The following is a 16,153-nucleotide window of genomic DNA, read 5'->3' as shown; positions in this document are numbered from 1 at the left end:
ACTGGACAAATTCGTGTCAAGGACAAGAGATACACTCGCTCAGGGGTCGGATGCTCTGACAGTTCCCTGGGATCAGTACAATTTGATTTATGCCTTCCCCCCCGTGCCCGCTTCTGTCGCGGTTCCTGGGAAGAGTCAAGAGGGAGACAAAGTCGGCTCTTTTGGTAGCCCCGGCTTGGCCCAGGCGATCGTGGTACGCAGAGATCATGAAGTTGGCAGTAGGCAGGCCATGGATCCTCCCTCTCCGGCCAGATCTGCTCTCACAGGGTCCAATTTACCATCCTGCTTTACACAGTCTGAATTTGACGGTTTGGCTGCTAAAAGCCACATTCTGAGAGACCGCGGGCTTTCAGGGCCAGTCCTTTCTACTCTGGTCAATGCCAGAAAGCCGGCCTCCAGGCTTATTTACTACAAAATCTGGAGGGCATATGTTTCCTGGTGTGAACTCAGAGAATGGCATCCTAGAAAGTATGTCATTAGCAGGATCTTGGCCTTCCTCCAGTCAGGCCTAGAAATGAATTTGGTCGTAAGCACTATCAAGGTGCAGATTTCGGCCTTGTCAGTGTTTTTTCAGAAGCCACTTGCATCGCATTCCCTGGTGCGGGCTTTCATCCAGGGGGCTATGCGGATAAGGCCGCCAGTCAAACCTCCGGTATGCCCATGGGATCTGAATTTGGTTCTCTCGGCTTTGCAGGGGCAACCTTTTGAACCTTTGCATCAGGCTTTGTTAGTTCTTTTGAAAAAAAAATGGTTTTCTTGGTAGCCATATCCACGGCTAGAAGAGTGTCAGAACTAGCAGCTCTCTCCAGCAAAGAGCCGTATCTAATTATTCATAAGGACCGGGTGGTAATGCGTCCCAACAGGTCCTTTCTGCCTAAGGTGGTTTCAGGATTCCATTTGTATCAACATGTAATCCTACCATCCTTTTTTCCGGACCCACAGTCCGCAGAAGAAAAATCTTTGCACACGTTGGATGTGGTAAGGGCAATCAGTATCTATCTTCAGGCAACTGCTCAGATAAGGAAAACTGATTGCTTATTTATTTTGCCGGAAGGCCCTAGGAAGGACCAGGCGGCATCAAAATCTACTCTCTCAAGGTGGATTAGACAGATTATTTCTCAGGCCTATAGTGTTAAAGGGAAAATCCCTCCTTTTCAAGTGAAAGCGCACTCAACTAGGGCTGTAAGTGCTTCTTGGGCAGTGCATCACCAGGCCTCCCTGGCTCAGATCCGTAAGGCTGAAACTTGGTCATCAGTCCACACATTCACCAGATTCCATCAGGTGGATGTCAGAGGGCAAGAGGATATCGCCTTTGGGCGCAGTGTACTGCAGGCTGCAGTTTAGGTCCTCCGGTCCATGGTGGTCTATAATTATGATCTGTGTCTCCCTCCCCTCAATCTAAGCATTGCTTTGGGACATCCCACTATGTAATGAAGCTCCTGTGTCCCGTGATGTATGATCAAGAAAATAGGATTTTTATATACAGCTTACCTGTAAAATCATTTTCTTGAGAGTACATCATGGGACACAGGGCTCCCGCCCCTCTTGGGTTTTACATGGTTTCCTATTGCTTTGCTACAAAACTGAGGTGCCTCCCATATGGGAGGGGTTATATAGGGGAGGAATTCTCCTTAAGTGGGGGTTAACCAGTGTCCAATCACCAGAGGTGCCTATATAACCCACTATGTAATGAAGCTCCTGTGTCCCGTGATGTACTCTCAAGAAAAGGATTTTACAGGTAAGCTGTATATAAAAATCCTATTTTTTCATTTTGATACATGTTCCAGTGCCTAGCCCCTATGTCATTTATTTGAAAATCCCTTGCCTGGAAAACAGGCATCAGTGGTTTTTAACCGGTTGGCTTTGATTTACTTCAGTAAACTTCAGCAAAGTTTGTTGAATTCACCTGGAACCCAGGTATTCAGATCATCCCCAAAGTTCACATATCATAAACTTTATTCATACTTGCAAAATAAGCAATGCTATTCTAGTATGTTTATTGAACAAAACAGTTGGAAATAAAAAAAATAAAGCATGTCAGAAGTCTTTACCAACATTATATTACATATATCATTATCCAACTTTTTGTTTTTATTGTAAAGTAGTTTCAAAATGTCTTCTTGTGATCATGCTACGTGCAGTCAGTTGTACATATTGTATCTATTGAGCATTCTATTGTCGTTAGCACCTTGGTAGTTCTGTTGAGAGAAAGTTGGGGTTCTTTGGAGTCCAGATTGAGCAGTTGGGAACCTGTAGTCAGCTTCTCTAGGCTGGTTATAGTTTTGGGGCTGGAACTGTGGGCTCGGGCCTCCGAACGTTTGTATGGGGTCTGGTGCGCTTGTCATTGGATTGCTATACTGGGCTGGTATTGAATACACCTGTGCAGAAGACTTAACAAAAAAAGAAAAATGTCAGTTATGGAAACCCTGATGAACATCTAAAAATGTTTTTCTATTTTAGATAAACTTTTGAGGAATATATAGTTTTGCCATGTTTTAATTGTGGCCTGTGTCCCCATCAGGAAGATTTCATATCAATTCCTGTCCTTGTGACAATGGGGCCATAAATGCATAAATGTTCACCAGGACAGGAAGACACCGACAGTGAACATGCACTATATATGCCCAAAAAATTGGCTATTCTAAAAAAATGTATACTGTATTTACTGGCATATAACACTCACTTTTTCACCATGAAAATTGGGTGCAAATAGCATCTGCGTGTTATATGCCAATACTTAAATTTTAGCTGCCTCAGAGGGGACAGGGAGGGGGGTGGGGCGAGCGCCGTCAGATTGCACACAGTTATAATCTCCTGTTTACTTGGGGACCTCTCCTGGGCCATTGGACCACTGTTCTGTCTATCATAGGCGATTCTCACTGTATGTAATTTGTCGGAGCTCGTCCCGCCCCCCTCCCTGTCCCCTCTAGGCTGCAGATGGGCATCGATCAGACTGCACTGATGGCAATGGTGAGGCTGCTGCATTGATGGCAATGGTGAGGCTGCTGCATTGATGGCACTTGTGAGGCTGCATTGATGAGGCTGCATTGGTGGCACTTGTGAGGCTGCAGATGGGCAGTGATAAGGCTGCATTGATGGCAATGGTGAGGCTGCAGATGGGCACTAACCCTTATTTTGCTTCAAAGTTCCTTATTTAAAATGTACATTTTTTTTCCTGAAACTTCCCTCTTAAAATGAATGTGTGTGTTATACGCCGATAAATATGGATAAATATGGTAATTAGCTGAAGTAAAGTGCACATAAATAGAAACAATAAAATACATTATTTTTACCATTTATCCAGCAACGAAAAAGCAACAATTTACACTGTTCCAATAATTATTTGAAAAAAAGCTAGTGACAGTTACTTATGATAAAATGATTGCAGCTGTTGCCATTTTTGATTTGCCTTGATTAGATTGGGTTCAATAACACACTGCTGGTCTTGGTTTGGCATTGAGATGTGTTTAGTTACTGGCATGTAAAGTAGGAATAGGCTGCTTCCAGGTAGATCTGTTCTCAATTTATTCATTGCTATTTACACCGATCAGCCATAACATTAGGACTGCTCTACATAGCTCGTCAAAGCATGCATTTCTACCTCTGAGGATATGCTGATGTTTCTGGCACCAAACTGTCAGCAGCAGATCCTTTAATTCCTGTAAGTCTCTAGGTGGGGCCTCTATGGGTTGGACTTGTTTTTCCAGCACATTCCATAGATGCTTATTTGGATTAAGATCTGGAGAATTTGGAAGCCAATTCAATGCCTCAAACTTGTTGTGTCCCTTAAACCATTCTTGAATTCATCAGACCAGGCCACCTTTTTACATTGCTCTTGTGGTCCAGTTCTGATGCTCATGTGCCCATTGTATAAACAGAAGAAAAAACAGCGCCAATCTAAGTGCAGTATTGTTGAATCAAAGACATTTAATTTGTGAAGTTATGCACTCACACTCTACCAGAAGGTTTCAGGCACATCATGTATCTAGAGGGCATCACAGGGCTCTCGAGGAGAAACGGTAACTCGTTCGGCTGTATCTCTCGTCCGGTGGCGCCGGTGGTTCCCAGCGTCGCACGGCTTGGTGTAACAGCGTCAGGGAGGTCCGTTCGTCCGTTCGTTGTTACGTTGAGGGGCGCACTGCGATGACGTTTCGTTGTGGTTTACGTTGCACGCGTTCGGAGCATACGTGCTCCTTCATCAGGCATCTGGGTTACCATGTTTGGAGTGGTTTAGATAGGGAAAAGGGGCAGTTCTAATTGGTCGTTCGAGTTTAGGTTCCACCTTATGGGGCGGAGCTGTTCCGACCAAAGCATGGTGTTAATTGCTCATGTGTTGCAGGCTGGTTGTATGTGATTATTGTGTGTGTGTCCATCAATGTATGTGGATACAAGTTGGATAATGTGGAAAAGATGTGGGAAAAAATGATAAGAGTTGGAACTTTTTTATTTATTTAATTGTTTTAAAAAAAATTGTTTTAAAAATTATGAAAATACTTGTTAAAGGTATAAAATAGAAGTGGATTTTGCAAGAATTAAAAGAAGGTTGTTAAAGGTTGAAAAAATACATAGAAAATACATATAAAAAATATATATAAAAAAATATACATAAAAAAAAATATATATAAAGAATCAATAAAAATAGAAGTAAAAATAAGGATTAAATTAAAATAGGAATAAAAATAACAATAAAAATAAAAATAAAAATAAAAATAAATATAAAAATAAAAATAAAAATAAAAATAAGATAAAATAAAAATAGAAGTAGGAATAAAAATAAAAATGAAAAAGGGGCAAACAATTGTTTAATTAAATTGCTGAAGGTATATTTCTATGGTGGGTATTATGACATACCATAGTGAGAGACATGTATATTGATAGGATTTGATATTGTGAAGATTCACCGCCTTCACCTCCACAAATCAGTATCCACCCGCCTCTTTCTGATCCCACTATATGTGGGTTCACACACGTACGAGTGCGTGTGCATGCGTATGTATGTATGTATGTGTATATATGTGTATATATATGTATATATATGTATGTGTGTGTGTATGTGTGTGTATATATATATATATATATATATATGTGTATGTTCTATTTTAACATCCACGTCTCATTTGAACACCATTTTATTGTATTTTACAGTACCAAATTTTCACAATATCAAATCCTATCAATATACATGTCTCTCACTATGGTATGTCATAATACCCACCATAGAAATATACCTTCAGCAATTTAATTAACAATTTTTTGCCCCTTTTTCATTTTTATTTTTATTCCTACTTCTATTTTTATTTTATCTTATTTTTATTTTTATTTTTATTTTTATATTTATTTTTATTTTTATTTTTATTGTTATTTTTATTCCTATTTTAATTTAATCCTTATTTTTACTTCTATTTTTATTGATTCTTTATATATTTTTTTTTTTTATGTATATTTTTTATATATAAAAAAATTTTTTATATATATTTTTTATATGTATTTTCTATGTATTTTTTCAACCTTTAACAACCTTCTTTTAATTCTTGCAAAATCCACTTCTATTTTATACCTTTAACAAGTATTTTCATAATTTTTAAAACAATTTTTTAAAAAACAATTAAATAAATAAAAAAGTTCCAACTCTTATCATTTTTTCCCACATCTTTTCCACATTATCCAACTTGTATCCACATACATTGATGGACACACACACAATAATCACATACAACCAGCCTGCAACACATGAGCAATCAACACCATGCTTTGGTCGGAACAGCTCCGCCCCATAAGGTGGAACCTAAACTCGAACGACCAATTAGAACTGCCCCTTTTCCCTATCTAAACCACTCCAAACATGGTAACCCAGATGCCTGATGAAGGAGCACGTATGCTCCGAACGCGTGCAACGTAAACCACAACGAAACGTCATCGCAGTGCGCCCCTCAACGTAACAACGAACGGACGAACGGACCTCCCTGATGCTGTTACACCAAGCCGTGCGACGCTGGGAACCGCCGGCGCCACCGGACGAGAGATACAGCCGAACGAGTTACCGTTTCTCCTCGAGAGCCCTGCGATGCCCTCTAGATACATGATGTGCCTGAAACCTTCTGGTAGAGTGTGAGTGCATAACTTCACAAATTAAATGTCTTTGATTCAACAATACTGCACTTAGATTGGCGCTGTTTTTTCTTCTGTTTATATGTCTTTTACAAGGTACCTTCTACCCTTGAACATGCTGCCTACCTGCCTGTGCTAAAGAAATCATCCCCTTTCTATGACTATTTTCCACAACCAGTAACTGTGGACTATAATTTGTGATCCTGCCAGCTATCCATTACTTCTGCTGCATTTACTGACATACACAGCAAGGATTGCAAAACTCTGTGATAAGCAGACTTGACATCCCTAAATCCGCCAAACCAATTTACCAACTTCAGCGTTTTTTTTCCCCCAAACCTTTTCCCCCTCCCCCATAAAACCCCCCCCCTCTTTTTTCCTTCCTCACTCCCCCCATCCAGGACATATATAATCCAGCAGCGCAACGCACAAAAAAACTATTTTTTCTTACTCTGTACTTTCACTAGAAGTTTGTGCCTGCAGCTCTGCTTTATGGACAAAAAAACATACACACATGCGCCCACGTGTGTATACACATACCACTCACATCAGAAGAGTTACACAAGCGCATCAACCTGCCCAGATACTCCCATAACAATACCACATACACACATCCACATCCCCCTCCCCTAACAATCAATCAATTTGTTTTCTTATATATATATCTTTTATTTTTTCTATATATCTATTTTATCTTTTATCCACTATTATTATTATTTTTTATATATTTTTTTATATATATTTTTTATACTTCTCATTATTATTTTTTCCAATTTTTCCAGTTTTCCCTCCTTTTTTTTTTTTTTTTTTTTACAATGGACATGCTTCAATCAGTAGAGCATTCCAAATACGTTTTTTTAGATGAATTATTTTCGCAATTCCCAAAAGACTTTTTCAAGGTTCATTTCAAAATAGGAGAGAATGTATATATGAAATTATGCACACTATTTAGAAAAATTGAGGATTCAATCATAACACTTAATCACCAAAAATGGGACAAGTTTTTTCTTGAAAACTACCTTTCCTCCAAAATTACCCCGAGGGGCCTCAGAATAAAAACTAGATGTGCCTTCCTCTCACCCGATCTCCAAACCGAATGGGAACATATCTCTGAATTTTGTTCCCAAAAATGGATAAATATCATTTTGAAACAGCGTGACCTCAAAAGCACGTCTCTTTCAGAAAAACTAAAAAATCAGATACTAAACCTCACTAAGGAGACACCAAACCTTCCCAGCACATGGCTAGATCTACTAAAGAAAAAAACAAAATTAGATGAAGATAAACTAATTAAGGCAAAACTCCAAAAAATGAGACGAGATGTGGACGACTACAACAACAAAAGGGTTTTCCAATGGAAAACCAGTAACTCTGCTCCAGTGCCTCTAATGCAGATCCAATTTCCACCGTCCTTTCGGCCCTTCAAAACCCACCACCCTCCTATACTTCCCTCCCAATATCCCTCCCAACATCCATACTCAAAACACACCAACCAACCAACCCAACACATATCGTCCTACAATCCAGAACCCATAAGGAAGAACAGCCCCCACACCTCACAACCAAAACCTAAACGGTATAGAAAACCAAAAAGAAATATAGAAACCCTACAAAATAGAAAATATACCACTACTCCTATTGACAGTGCAATTAATAACAAACCAACAAACACCCCCAACCAACACAAAAATAGTAATAAAAATAATACCAATAGAGGTGATAATACCCCTCCAGGACACACAAAAAAGAGTAATCAGGTTACCTCCAATACAACCACTCCGGATGTTCCTGTAAAACAGTCTCTCCAAAGCACACATGATACTAACATTCCAATGGGTCAATATAAAACCTATTCACAAATAGTCCAAAATTGCCCTCTCGAGTTTCCCACACAGACAGACGACCAGTCTTTTTTAGTCCTAACCCCTCAACCTGCACAAAAAAGAAAACTAGAAGAGGCAGAAGAGCGGGGAGAAGAAACAAAACCCAAAGAAAAGTTTGCCAAACTATAAAAATCTACAACCTTTCTTCACATACCCTGGTCCCAGATGAAATCTCTCTACTTAATAAAGGACTCAACTTCGCACCCACCAGCCAGCCCAACCCTTTCACTCTATTTGTGGATCTAAACAAATTTATACGTAATCTCACAGTGAAACGCTTTTTCAATATCAAATCCAATAAGGAAAATCCCAACAATACCACAATACCCAGTATGAACAATACCTCTCCTTTATGTACAAAAAATATATACCAAGATGATCTCTGCCTAGCCATTTTGGAAGAATTATACAATATGAATGAAGACCCCGCCGTCACCACCATTAGTCTCTCAGACACTTCTTGCATTTATTATCAACCAGATTCCCCCCCAATAAAACACACTCCTCTTGGGCCAAAATCCATCTTCAACCCCAGCCAGGCAAAAGGCCCTTACATACAAAGTTTCTACCAGGTTGTTTATGCAGATATCAAACGACTTTGTAAATTAAGGCCACCCCCCTCCCCCCTGCATCACCACAGGAACAACCTCACCCCACAAGAAGCCCGGGCTCTCCAAAGTCTAGCAAAAAATAACTCTATTGTCATCAAAACAGCAGACAAAGGAGGTGGTATAGTAATCCAGAATTCGGAAGACTATCTAAATGAGGCCAACAGATTACTCTCCGATAACAATACATACAAGCCCTTAAAAAGTGACCCGCTCCCCCTCTTCTCTATAGAAGCTGAAGCACTCATAAAACGAGCCCTTGGAGATAATATTATTACAAAAGCAGAAGCTTCCTTTCTATCAAAAAACATATTATAACACTCCCTATTTCTATCACCTTCCCAAAATACATAAAAATTCAGAGAATCCCCCGGGGAGACCAATTGTTGCCGCAATGGAAAGTATAACCAGCCCCTTTTCTATCTACATTGACCATTTCCTGCAACCACTGGCACAAAATCTCCAAACTTACATACGAGATGGTACACACCTACTAGAGATCCTAAAAACCTACTCCTGGGAGCCCACCTACCAATGGGTGTCCTTGGATGTTAATTCCCTCTATACTTCAATTCCCCATGCTGTTGGCCTTCAGGTAGTAAAACACTTCTTAGCCCTAGACCCATCCCTAAAAACTGCACAAGCAGAGTTTATCTTAGATTCCACAAAGTTCTGCATCACCCACAACTACTTCTCCTTCAATAAAAAATTCTACTTACAAACCCAAGGGACAGCTATGGGTGCCAATTTTGCACCTAGCTATGCAAACCTGACAATGGGCTTCTGGGAAACTTTTTACATTTGGAACAACAATCCATATACAGAGCATATTATATACATAGGTCGCTATATAGATGATATTATCATCATATGGGACAACACCGGACCACCCATAGACCACTTCGTCTCACACTGTAACGCTAATGATCTAGGCCTATCTTTCACTTTTGAATCCAGTCCAGATACCTTACCTTTTTTAGATCTTGAACTCTGTCATATCAATAAAACCATCTTCGCAAGAAACCACATAAAACCCACTGCAGGAAATTCATATTTACACTTCCAAAGTTGCCACCACCCAAGGTGGATCACCAATATCCCAAAGAGTCAATTTAATCGTTTAAAACGAAATTGTACTCACAACTCAGATTATATCGAGCAGGGCACTCTGTTTAAAAGAAAATTTGAAGACAAAGGCTATCCCCCCACCCTAGTAGATGAAGCCTTCACCAAATTCCTGGACACCCAGCCAGAAACACACCCGGTCACACCCCAACCACATGAAACCACACCGAACAAACCGACTGTCCATTCCCAAACTCACAGCACCAGATTCATTACTCAATATCACTCCCAACACAAAAAATGGAAAAAATCTTCAAAAACCATTGGAGTATCCTTCTAGAAGACCCTCTGTTAAAAACCTCCATAACAGATACCCCCAAGATAACATATCGCAGAGCACGCAACATAAAAAGTTTTATTGCCCCGAGCAAATTAAAAACCGATAACAAACCAAAGCCACTCAGGACATTCCTCACCCTGAAGGGCATGTACCAATGCAAGAAACAAAAATGTCTCACCTGTAAATTTGTCCAACACCGCCAAAAATCTTTTACCACAAAGGGCAACACATACCAACTAAAAGAGTTTTACAACTGCTCCTCTGAGTTTGTAATATATGCAATCCGCTGCCCTTGCAACCTACTTTATATAGGGCGTACCATTCGTACCCTAAGAAAAAGGTTTGGCGAACATCGCCGATCAGTAGAAGGGGACTCCAATCTCACTATCCCACGACACTTTAAAGAACACCATCAAGGGTCCACAGAGGGCATGCAAGTATGGGCCCTTGAACAGATACCTGGATCCTTCCCCCTCGCAGAACGTTTCAAACGTCTCTGCGAGAGGGAAACTTTTTGGATATATACGTTAGACACCCTCACGCCTGGAGGTCTCAACGAGGACATAGAAATCAACTCAGTTGTCTAATTTTTATCCATCACACTTTTTCCATGAGATTTTTTAATGAGACTTAAAATTGCTTAGACACCCCCGCCCCCCCCCCCCCCCGCCTTCACCTCCACAAATCAGTATCCACGCGCCTCTTTCTGATCCCACTATATGTGGGTTCACACACGTACGAGTGCGTGTGCATGCGTATGTATGTATGTATGTGTATATATGTGTATATATATGTATATATATGTATATATGTATGTGTGTGTGTATGTGTGTATATATATATATATATATATATATATATGTATGTTCTATTTTAACATCCACGTCTCATTTGAACACCATTTTATTGTATTTTACAGTACCAAATTTTCACAATATCAAATCCTATCAATATACATGTCTCTCACTATGGTATGTCATAATACCCACCATAGAAATATACCTTCAGCAATTTAATTAACAATTTTTTGCCCCTTTTTCATTTTTATTTTTATTCCTACTTCTATTTTTATTTTATCTTATTTTTATTTTTATTTTTATTTTTATATTTATTTTTATTTTTATTTTTATTGTTATTTTTATTCCTATTTTAATTTAATCCTTATTTTTACTTCTATTTTTATTGATTCTTTATATATTTTTTTTTTTATGTATATTTTTTATATATAAAAAATTTTTTTTATATATATTTTTTATATATATTTTTTATATGTATTTTCTATGTATTTTTTCAACCTTTAACAACCTTCTTTTAATTCTTGCAAAATCTACTTCTATTTTATACCTTTAACAAGTATTTTCATAATTTTTAAAACAATTTTTTAAAAAACAATTAAATAAATAAAAAAGTTCCAACTCTTATCATTTTTTCCCACATCTTTTCCACATTATCCAACTTGTATCCACATACATTGATGGACACACACACAATAATCACATACAACCAGCCTGCAACACATGAGCAATCAACACCATGCTTTGGTCGGAACAGCTCCGCCCCATAAGGTGGAACCTAAACTCGAACGACCAATTAGAACTGCCCCTTTTCCCTATCTAAACCACTCCAAACATGGTAACCCAGATGCCTGATGAAGGAGCACGTATGCTCCGAACGCGTGCAACGTAAACCACAACGAAACGTCATCGCAGTGCGCCCCTCAACGTAACAACGAACGGACGAACGGACCTCCCTGACGCTGTTACACCAAGCCGTGCGACGCTGGGAACCACCGGCGCCACCGGACGAGAGATACAGCCGAACGAGTTACCGTTTCTCCTCGAGAGCCCTGCGATGCCCTCTAGATACATGATGTGCCTGAAACCTTCTGGTAGAGTGTGAGTGCATAACTTCACAAATTAAATGTCTTTGATTCAACAATACTGCACTTAGATTGGCGCTGTTTTTTCTTCTGTTTATATGTCTTTTACAAGGTACCTTCTACCCTTGAACATGCTGCCTACCTGCCTGTGCTAAAGAAATCATCCCCTTTCTATGACTATTTTCCACAACCAGTAACTGTGGACTATAATTTGTGATCCTGCCAGCTATCCATTACTTCTGCTGCATTTACTGACATACACAGCAAGGATTGCAAAACTCTGTGATAAGCAGACTTGACATCCCTAAATCCGCCACACCAATTTACCAACTTCAGCGTTTTTTTTCCCCCAAACCTTTTCCCCCTCCCCCATAAAACCCCCCCTCTTTTTTCCTTCCTCACTCCCCCCATCCAGGACATATATAATCCAGCAGCGCAACGCACAAAAAAACTATTTTTTCTTACTCTGTGCCCATTGTAGGCACTTTTGGCTTTGGACATGGGTCAGCATGGGAACCCTGACTGGTTTGCGGCTACATAGCCCCATACACAACAAACTATGATGCACTGAGTGTTCTGAAACGCTTCTATCAGAACCAGCATTAACTTTTTCAGCTACATTGAGCTACATTTAGCCAATTTGAGCTACATTAACTCTTCTATTGGCTAGGACCATACAGACCTGCCTTCACTGCACACCTGCATCAATGAACCTTGGCCGCCCATGGGGGTCCATGGGGGTCACCAGTTCTTCCTTCCTTGGACTACTTTTGGCAGATCCTGACTACTGCAGACAGTGAACAACCCACAAGAGTTGCAGTTTTGGGAATTTTTTGTCATCTAGCCATTACAATTTGGCACTTGTCCTTTCAGATCCTTTCACTTGCCCATTTTTGCTACTGTCAACACATCAACACATTCACTGTATCTGTCAGTGGTCATAATGTTATCGCTAATCAGTGTATGTCCCAAGATGGGAGCTCTGTTCGAGTACAGTTAGAGACTACACTTCAGAGATTTTGATGAAACACTGCAGCTTCAATAAATATTTGCAAATGTATCCAACAAAAACCTATTTTTAATGCAAATTGTGTAGAATATATTTCAAGTTCAATTTGTTTGTTCTGTGAAATGACATGTGCACCTCACCTTGGAAAGCTTGTTATAAATTGAATAAAGTGGTTTCTATTTTTGTTTTACTTGAAAAAACACACATGTCTATCAAGCAATTGACAAAAACAGATACATATAAAGCATTGTCCAATTCGCTCCAATAGGAAAAAAACATTCTCCCATTACTCAGAGGTAATGGGATACTCAACAAATTAAGTTTTTACATCCTGTGGATGTCTATTCCATATTTTCTCAGCTCTTACTGTAAAGAAATCTTTTTCATATGTAAAGGTTAAACATCTTTTCTTCCAGGGTACAGTAAATGTTACCTTTTCATTTACAAAGACCTTAAAGTGAAAAATGTTTCACCAAATTTTCTATGACCATTTATATATTCATACAAAGTGTTCCTAATTTTTACTGACAGTCTACTTACTGAATGGTACCCACTGATTGGCAAAAGGCCAATATAGCTCCGGCATTTAAAAAGGGCCCAAAATACATCCCTGTGAATTACAGATCAGTTAGCCTAACATCAATAGTATGCAAGCTCTTGGAGGGGATCATAAGGGACTATATACAAGATTTTAGTAATGAGAACGGTATCATTAGCAGTAATCAGCATGGATTCATGAAGAATCGTTCTTGCTAAACCAAATGGCCCCTTAAATTTATTGGTGCCAACCCGACATTGAGGCTGCTAGTCAGGAGTTTGCTGAAGCTTGAAGCCGTGTATCACCACCGTGAACGGCGTGCGTTCCACCTGGCAATAGCGGCAACCAGAGATACCGGAAGTCCGATGGGATCACGTGACCAAGGTGACGCTCCTACATACGTTTTATAAACAACGTCTTCAGTGATGCGTCCCTGAAGACGTTGTTTACGAAACGTACGTAGAAGCGTCACCTTGGTAACATGATCCCATTGGACTTCCGGTATCTCTGTTTGCAGCCATTGCCAGGTATAACGCATGCTGTTTGTGGTGGTGATAAGCGAACTCCAGACGAGCGAGCAGCCTCAAAACCCGTTTGGCACCAATAAATGTAAGGGGCAATTTGGCTTTTTCCTTTTGGTTTTATATTGTTTTAATAAACTTTAATGCACTATGGAAGTATCTATTTTTATATATATAGATTAGATATCCTACATCTAACAATATGGGGAGGAAGTCTTTTTACCAGTCTGATCCAGCTATCCCATGTGAACAGGCACATTCCTGTACAAGCGCTTTTGACTTTTTTTTCACTAAAGAAGTCATATACTTCTGGTAAGCTGATTCATAATTCATCACTGCAGGGTGTCGCTTCCTCTCTTTGATGAAGGAATTGTCTCACATAGAAGGATTGCACAGTTTAAGTGGAAGATTTCAAGGCATTTACCACTGTTGTGGTCACTCAATTGGGACTTTTCTATACACAAGTTTTTTGTTTGTTTTTTGTGTACACTCTATACGCGATTTGTCACAATTAGTATTTCACATCATTTTGGTGTAGTGTTCTATTTATCACATGCATGATTGTGCACTTATGTTGAGATGATATTAATTTAAATTAGATTTTTATATACATGAGTTTTTCTATATGCAGCGCCCTCTATATATATTTCTAATTTTATTGATCACTGTGTTCAATCAGGGGAGCAGCTGGTTTACATTTAGTAGCTTTTGATTTAGTATACTGTCGTTTTTTCACTTAAAATTTTTCACTACAGTTATATATTTTGGCGCGGAGTTTATCACTTACCATATTGAAAAATATCGCCAGTAAGAACACAGACAGACCTTGGGGGCTCATACTTACCAGAAATAAAGGTCTTGCAAGAGTCTTTTTAGACCTCAAACGTTAGACACTCTTCCTCACCACACAACTGACCTCAGCTGCATATTGGCAATGACATTGGCACAGACATGATGTCATTGCATATGTGCAACAATGGCATCATGCCTTTATTGAACAAAGTGAATCAGTTTGTGTGAGTCTGACCCTGCAGCAAATCTAACTTGATCAGTGCTCACTGAGGGTCACTGAAGAGGACAGTTCATTCAGTGAACTGGTAAAGTGGTATAAAGGATTATCCCTACCCTATACAGCCAACACATTTCTGGGGTTCTGAGGGAACCTCTTTATCAAAGTTCTAATGTGCTGGATGATAAAGCATAATTTAGAACCTACGACAGAAGTTATTTTCTTGTGTACCATTTAAAGTAGAGCTACAGGCAAAACCTTTCATTTGAATAGAGTAAGGTAGGGTTATAACCCATCAAGTTTTTGGAGGGCCACCTGTTTTCCATTGGGGAGATTGCCCTTAATTTTCTGTCCCATAGCCAAAATGGGAAATTCTTCGTTGTCACAAGGGTCACTGGAACTAGTGTCAGGATCCTGATCTGAACCTGTGACCTCTGTGGTGTCTGGCTGTAGCTCATTTCCCTGTGCCACCTGAGGGTGCTTTGTATCTTGTTTCTGGTGCACCTTGGATTCTTTGCTGCTCCTATAAACTTCCTGATTTAAGCCATGCCTCTGCACTTTCTGTTCACCAAATTATTATGCTTACTCCAGCAGATATCATACTCCTTGTGTACCAGCAGCTGTCCTTATTTTTCCTACCATTTGTTAACAACCATGGAGTCGTTTAGTGACTATGCTTCTGCTTGATCCCTACCTGCTACATCTGGTACCAGACCCCGGCTTGCTCACATCCTGGTGTGGCAATCCTGATGATCGTGACCTGGAATTAGCATGCAGAGAAACCCAGTTCCACCATCGGGAGACTTGTCAGTGCTTAGATCTTGCGCCCCAGGTGAGGCAGCGTCATCCGCCAAGGTGAACTGCTTGTGTACCGGTATCCTGCTAGTCGGTGTATACCTCTCTACTGCTATAGCTACTGGTTTCAGTGCCTGGCTTGTGACCATGGCAACTAGTGTTCTGATTGGAACACTCTCTCTCTCTCTCTCCCTCTATTACTGTTCTAGGAAAAAATCCAAATTCAAATATTTCCTTCACTTTTGGTGATAACAGTAAAATCGACAAATATGATAAATCTCCATAAAGAGGACTCAATAAAAAACAGACAGATGTTCTATTGCCTCTTCAATCTGTCCAAAACTAAAAGAAAAGTTTTGCCTTTAGTTATACTTTCATGCTTCAGCAGCTGATGGCAA

General features: G+C 39.6%; 1 protein-coding gene across 3 annotated transcripts in view; it reads right to left on the bottom strand.

Moving 5' to 3' along the window:
• Positions 1-1,980: 1,980 nt before the first annotated feature.
• The window catches only part of LOC143930421 (uncharacterized), a 277,574-nt gene continuing 263,401 nt past the window's right edge, over positions 1,981-16,153 (bottom strand). For all 3 annotated transcript variants that reach the window (XM_077454728.1, XM_077454727.1, XM_077454729.1), the window contains one exon: positions 1,981-2,390. In XM_077454728.1, the coding sequence (XP_077310854.1) occupies positions 2,142-2,390 (249 nt within the window). In that variant the 3' untranslated portion in view covers positions 1,981-2,141. The remainder of the gene's footprint in view (positions 2,391-16,153) is intronic.

The sequence above is a fragment of the Lithobates pipiens genome, unplaced genomic scaffold (assembly GCF_037356315.1).
Source record: "Lithobates pipiens isolate NorthernLeopardFrog02 unplaced genomic scaffold, aLitPip1_a1.2 Scaffold_25, whole genome shotgun sequence".
Taxonomy (NCBI): domain Eukaryota; kingdom Metazoa; phylum Chordata; class Amphibia; order Anura; family Ranidae; genus Lithobates; species Lithobates pipiens.
This window is presented reverse-complemented; position numbering and strand designations above follow the sequence as displayed.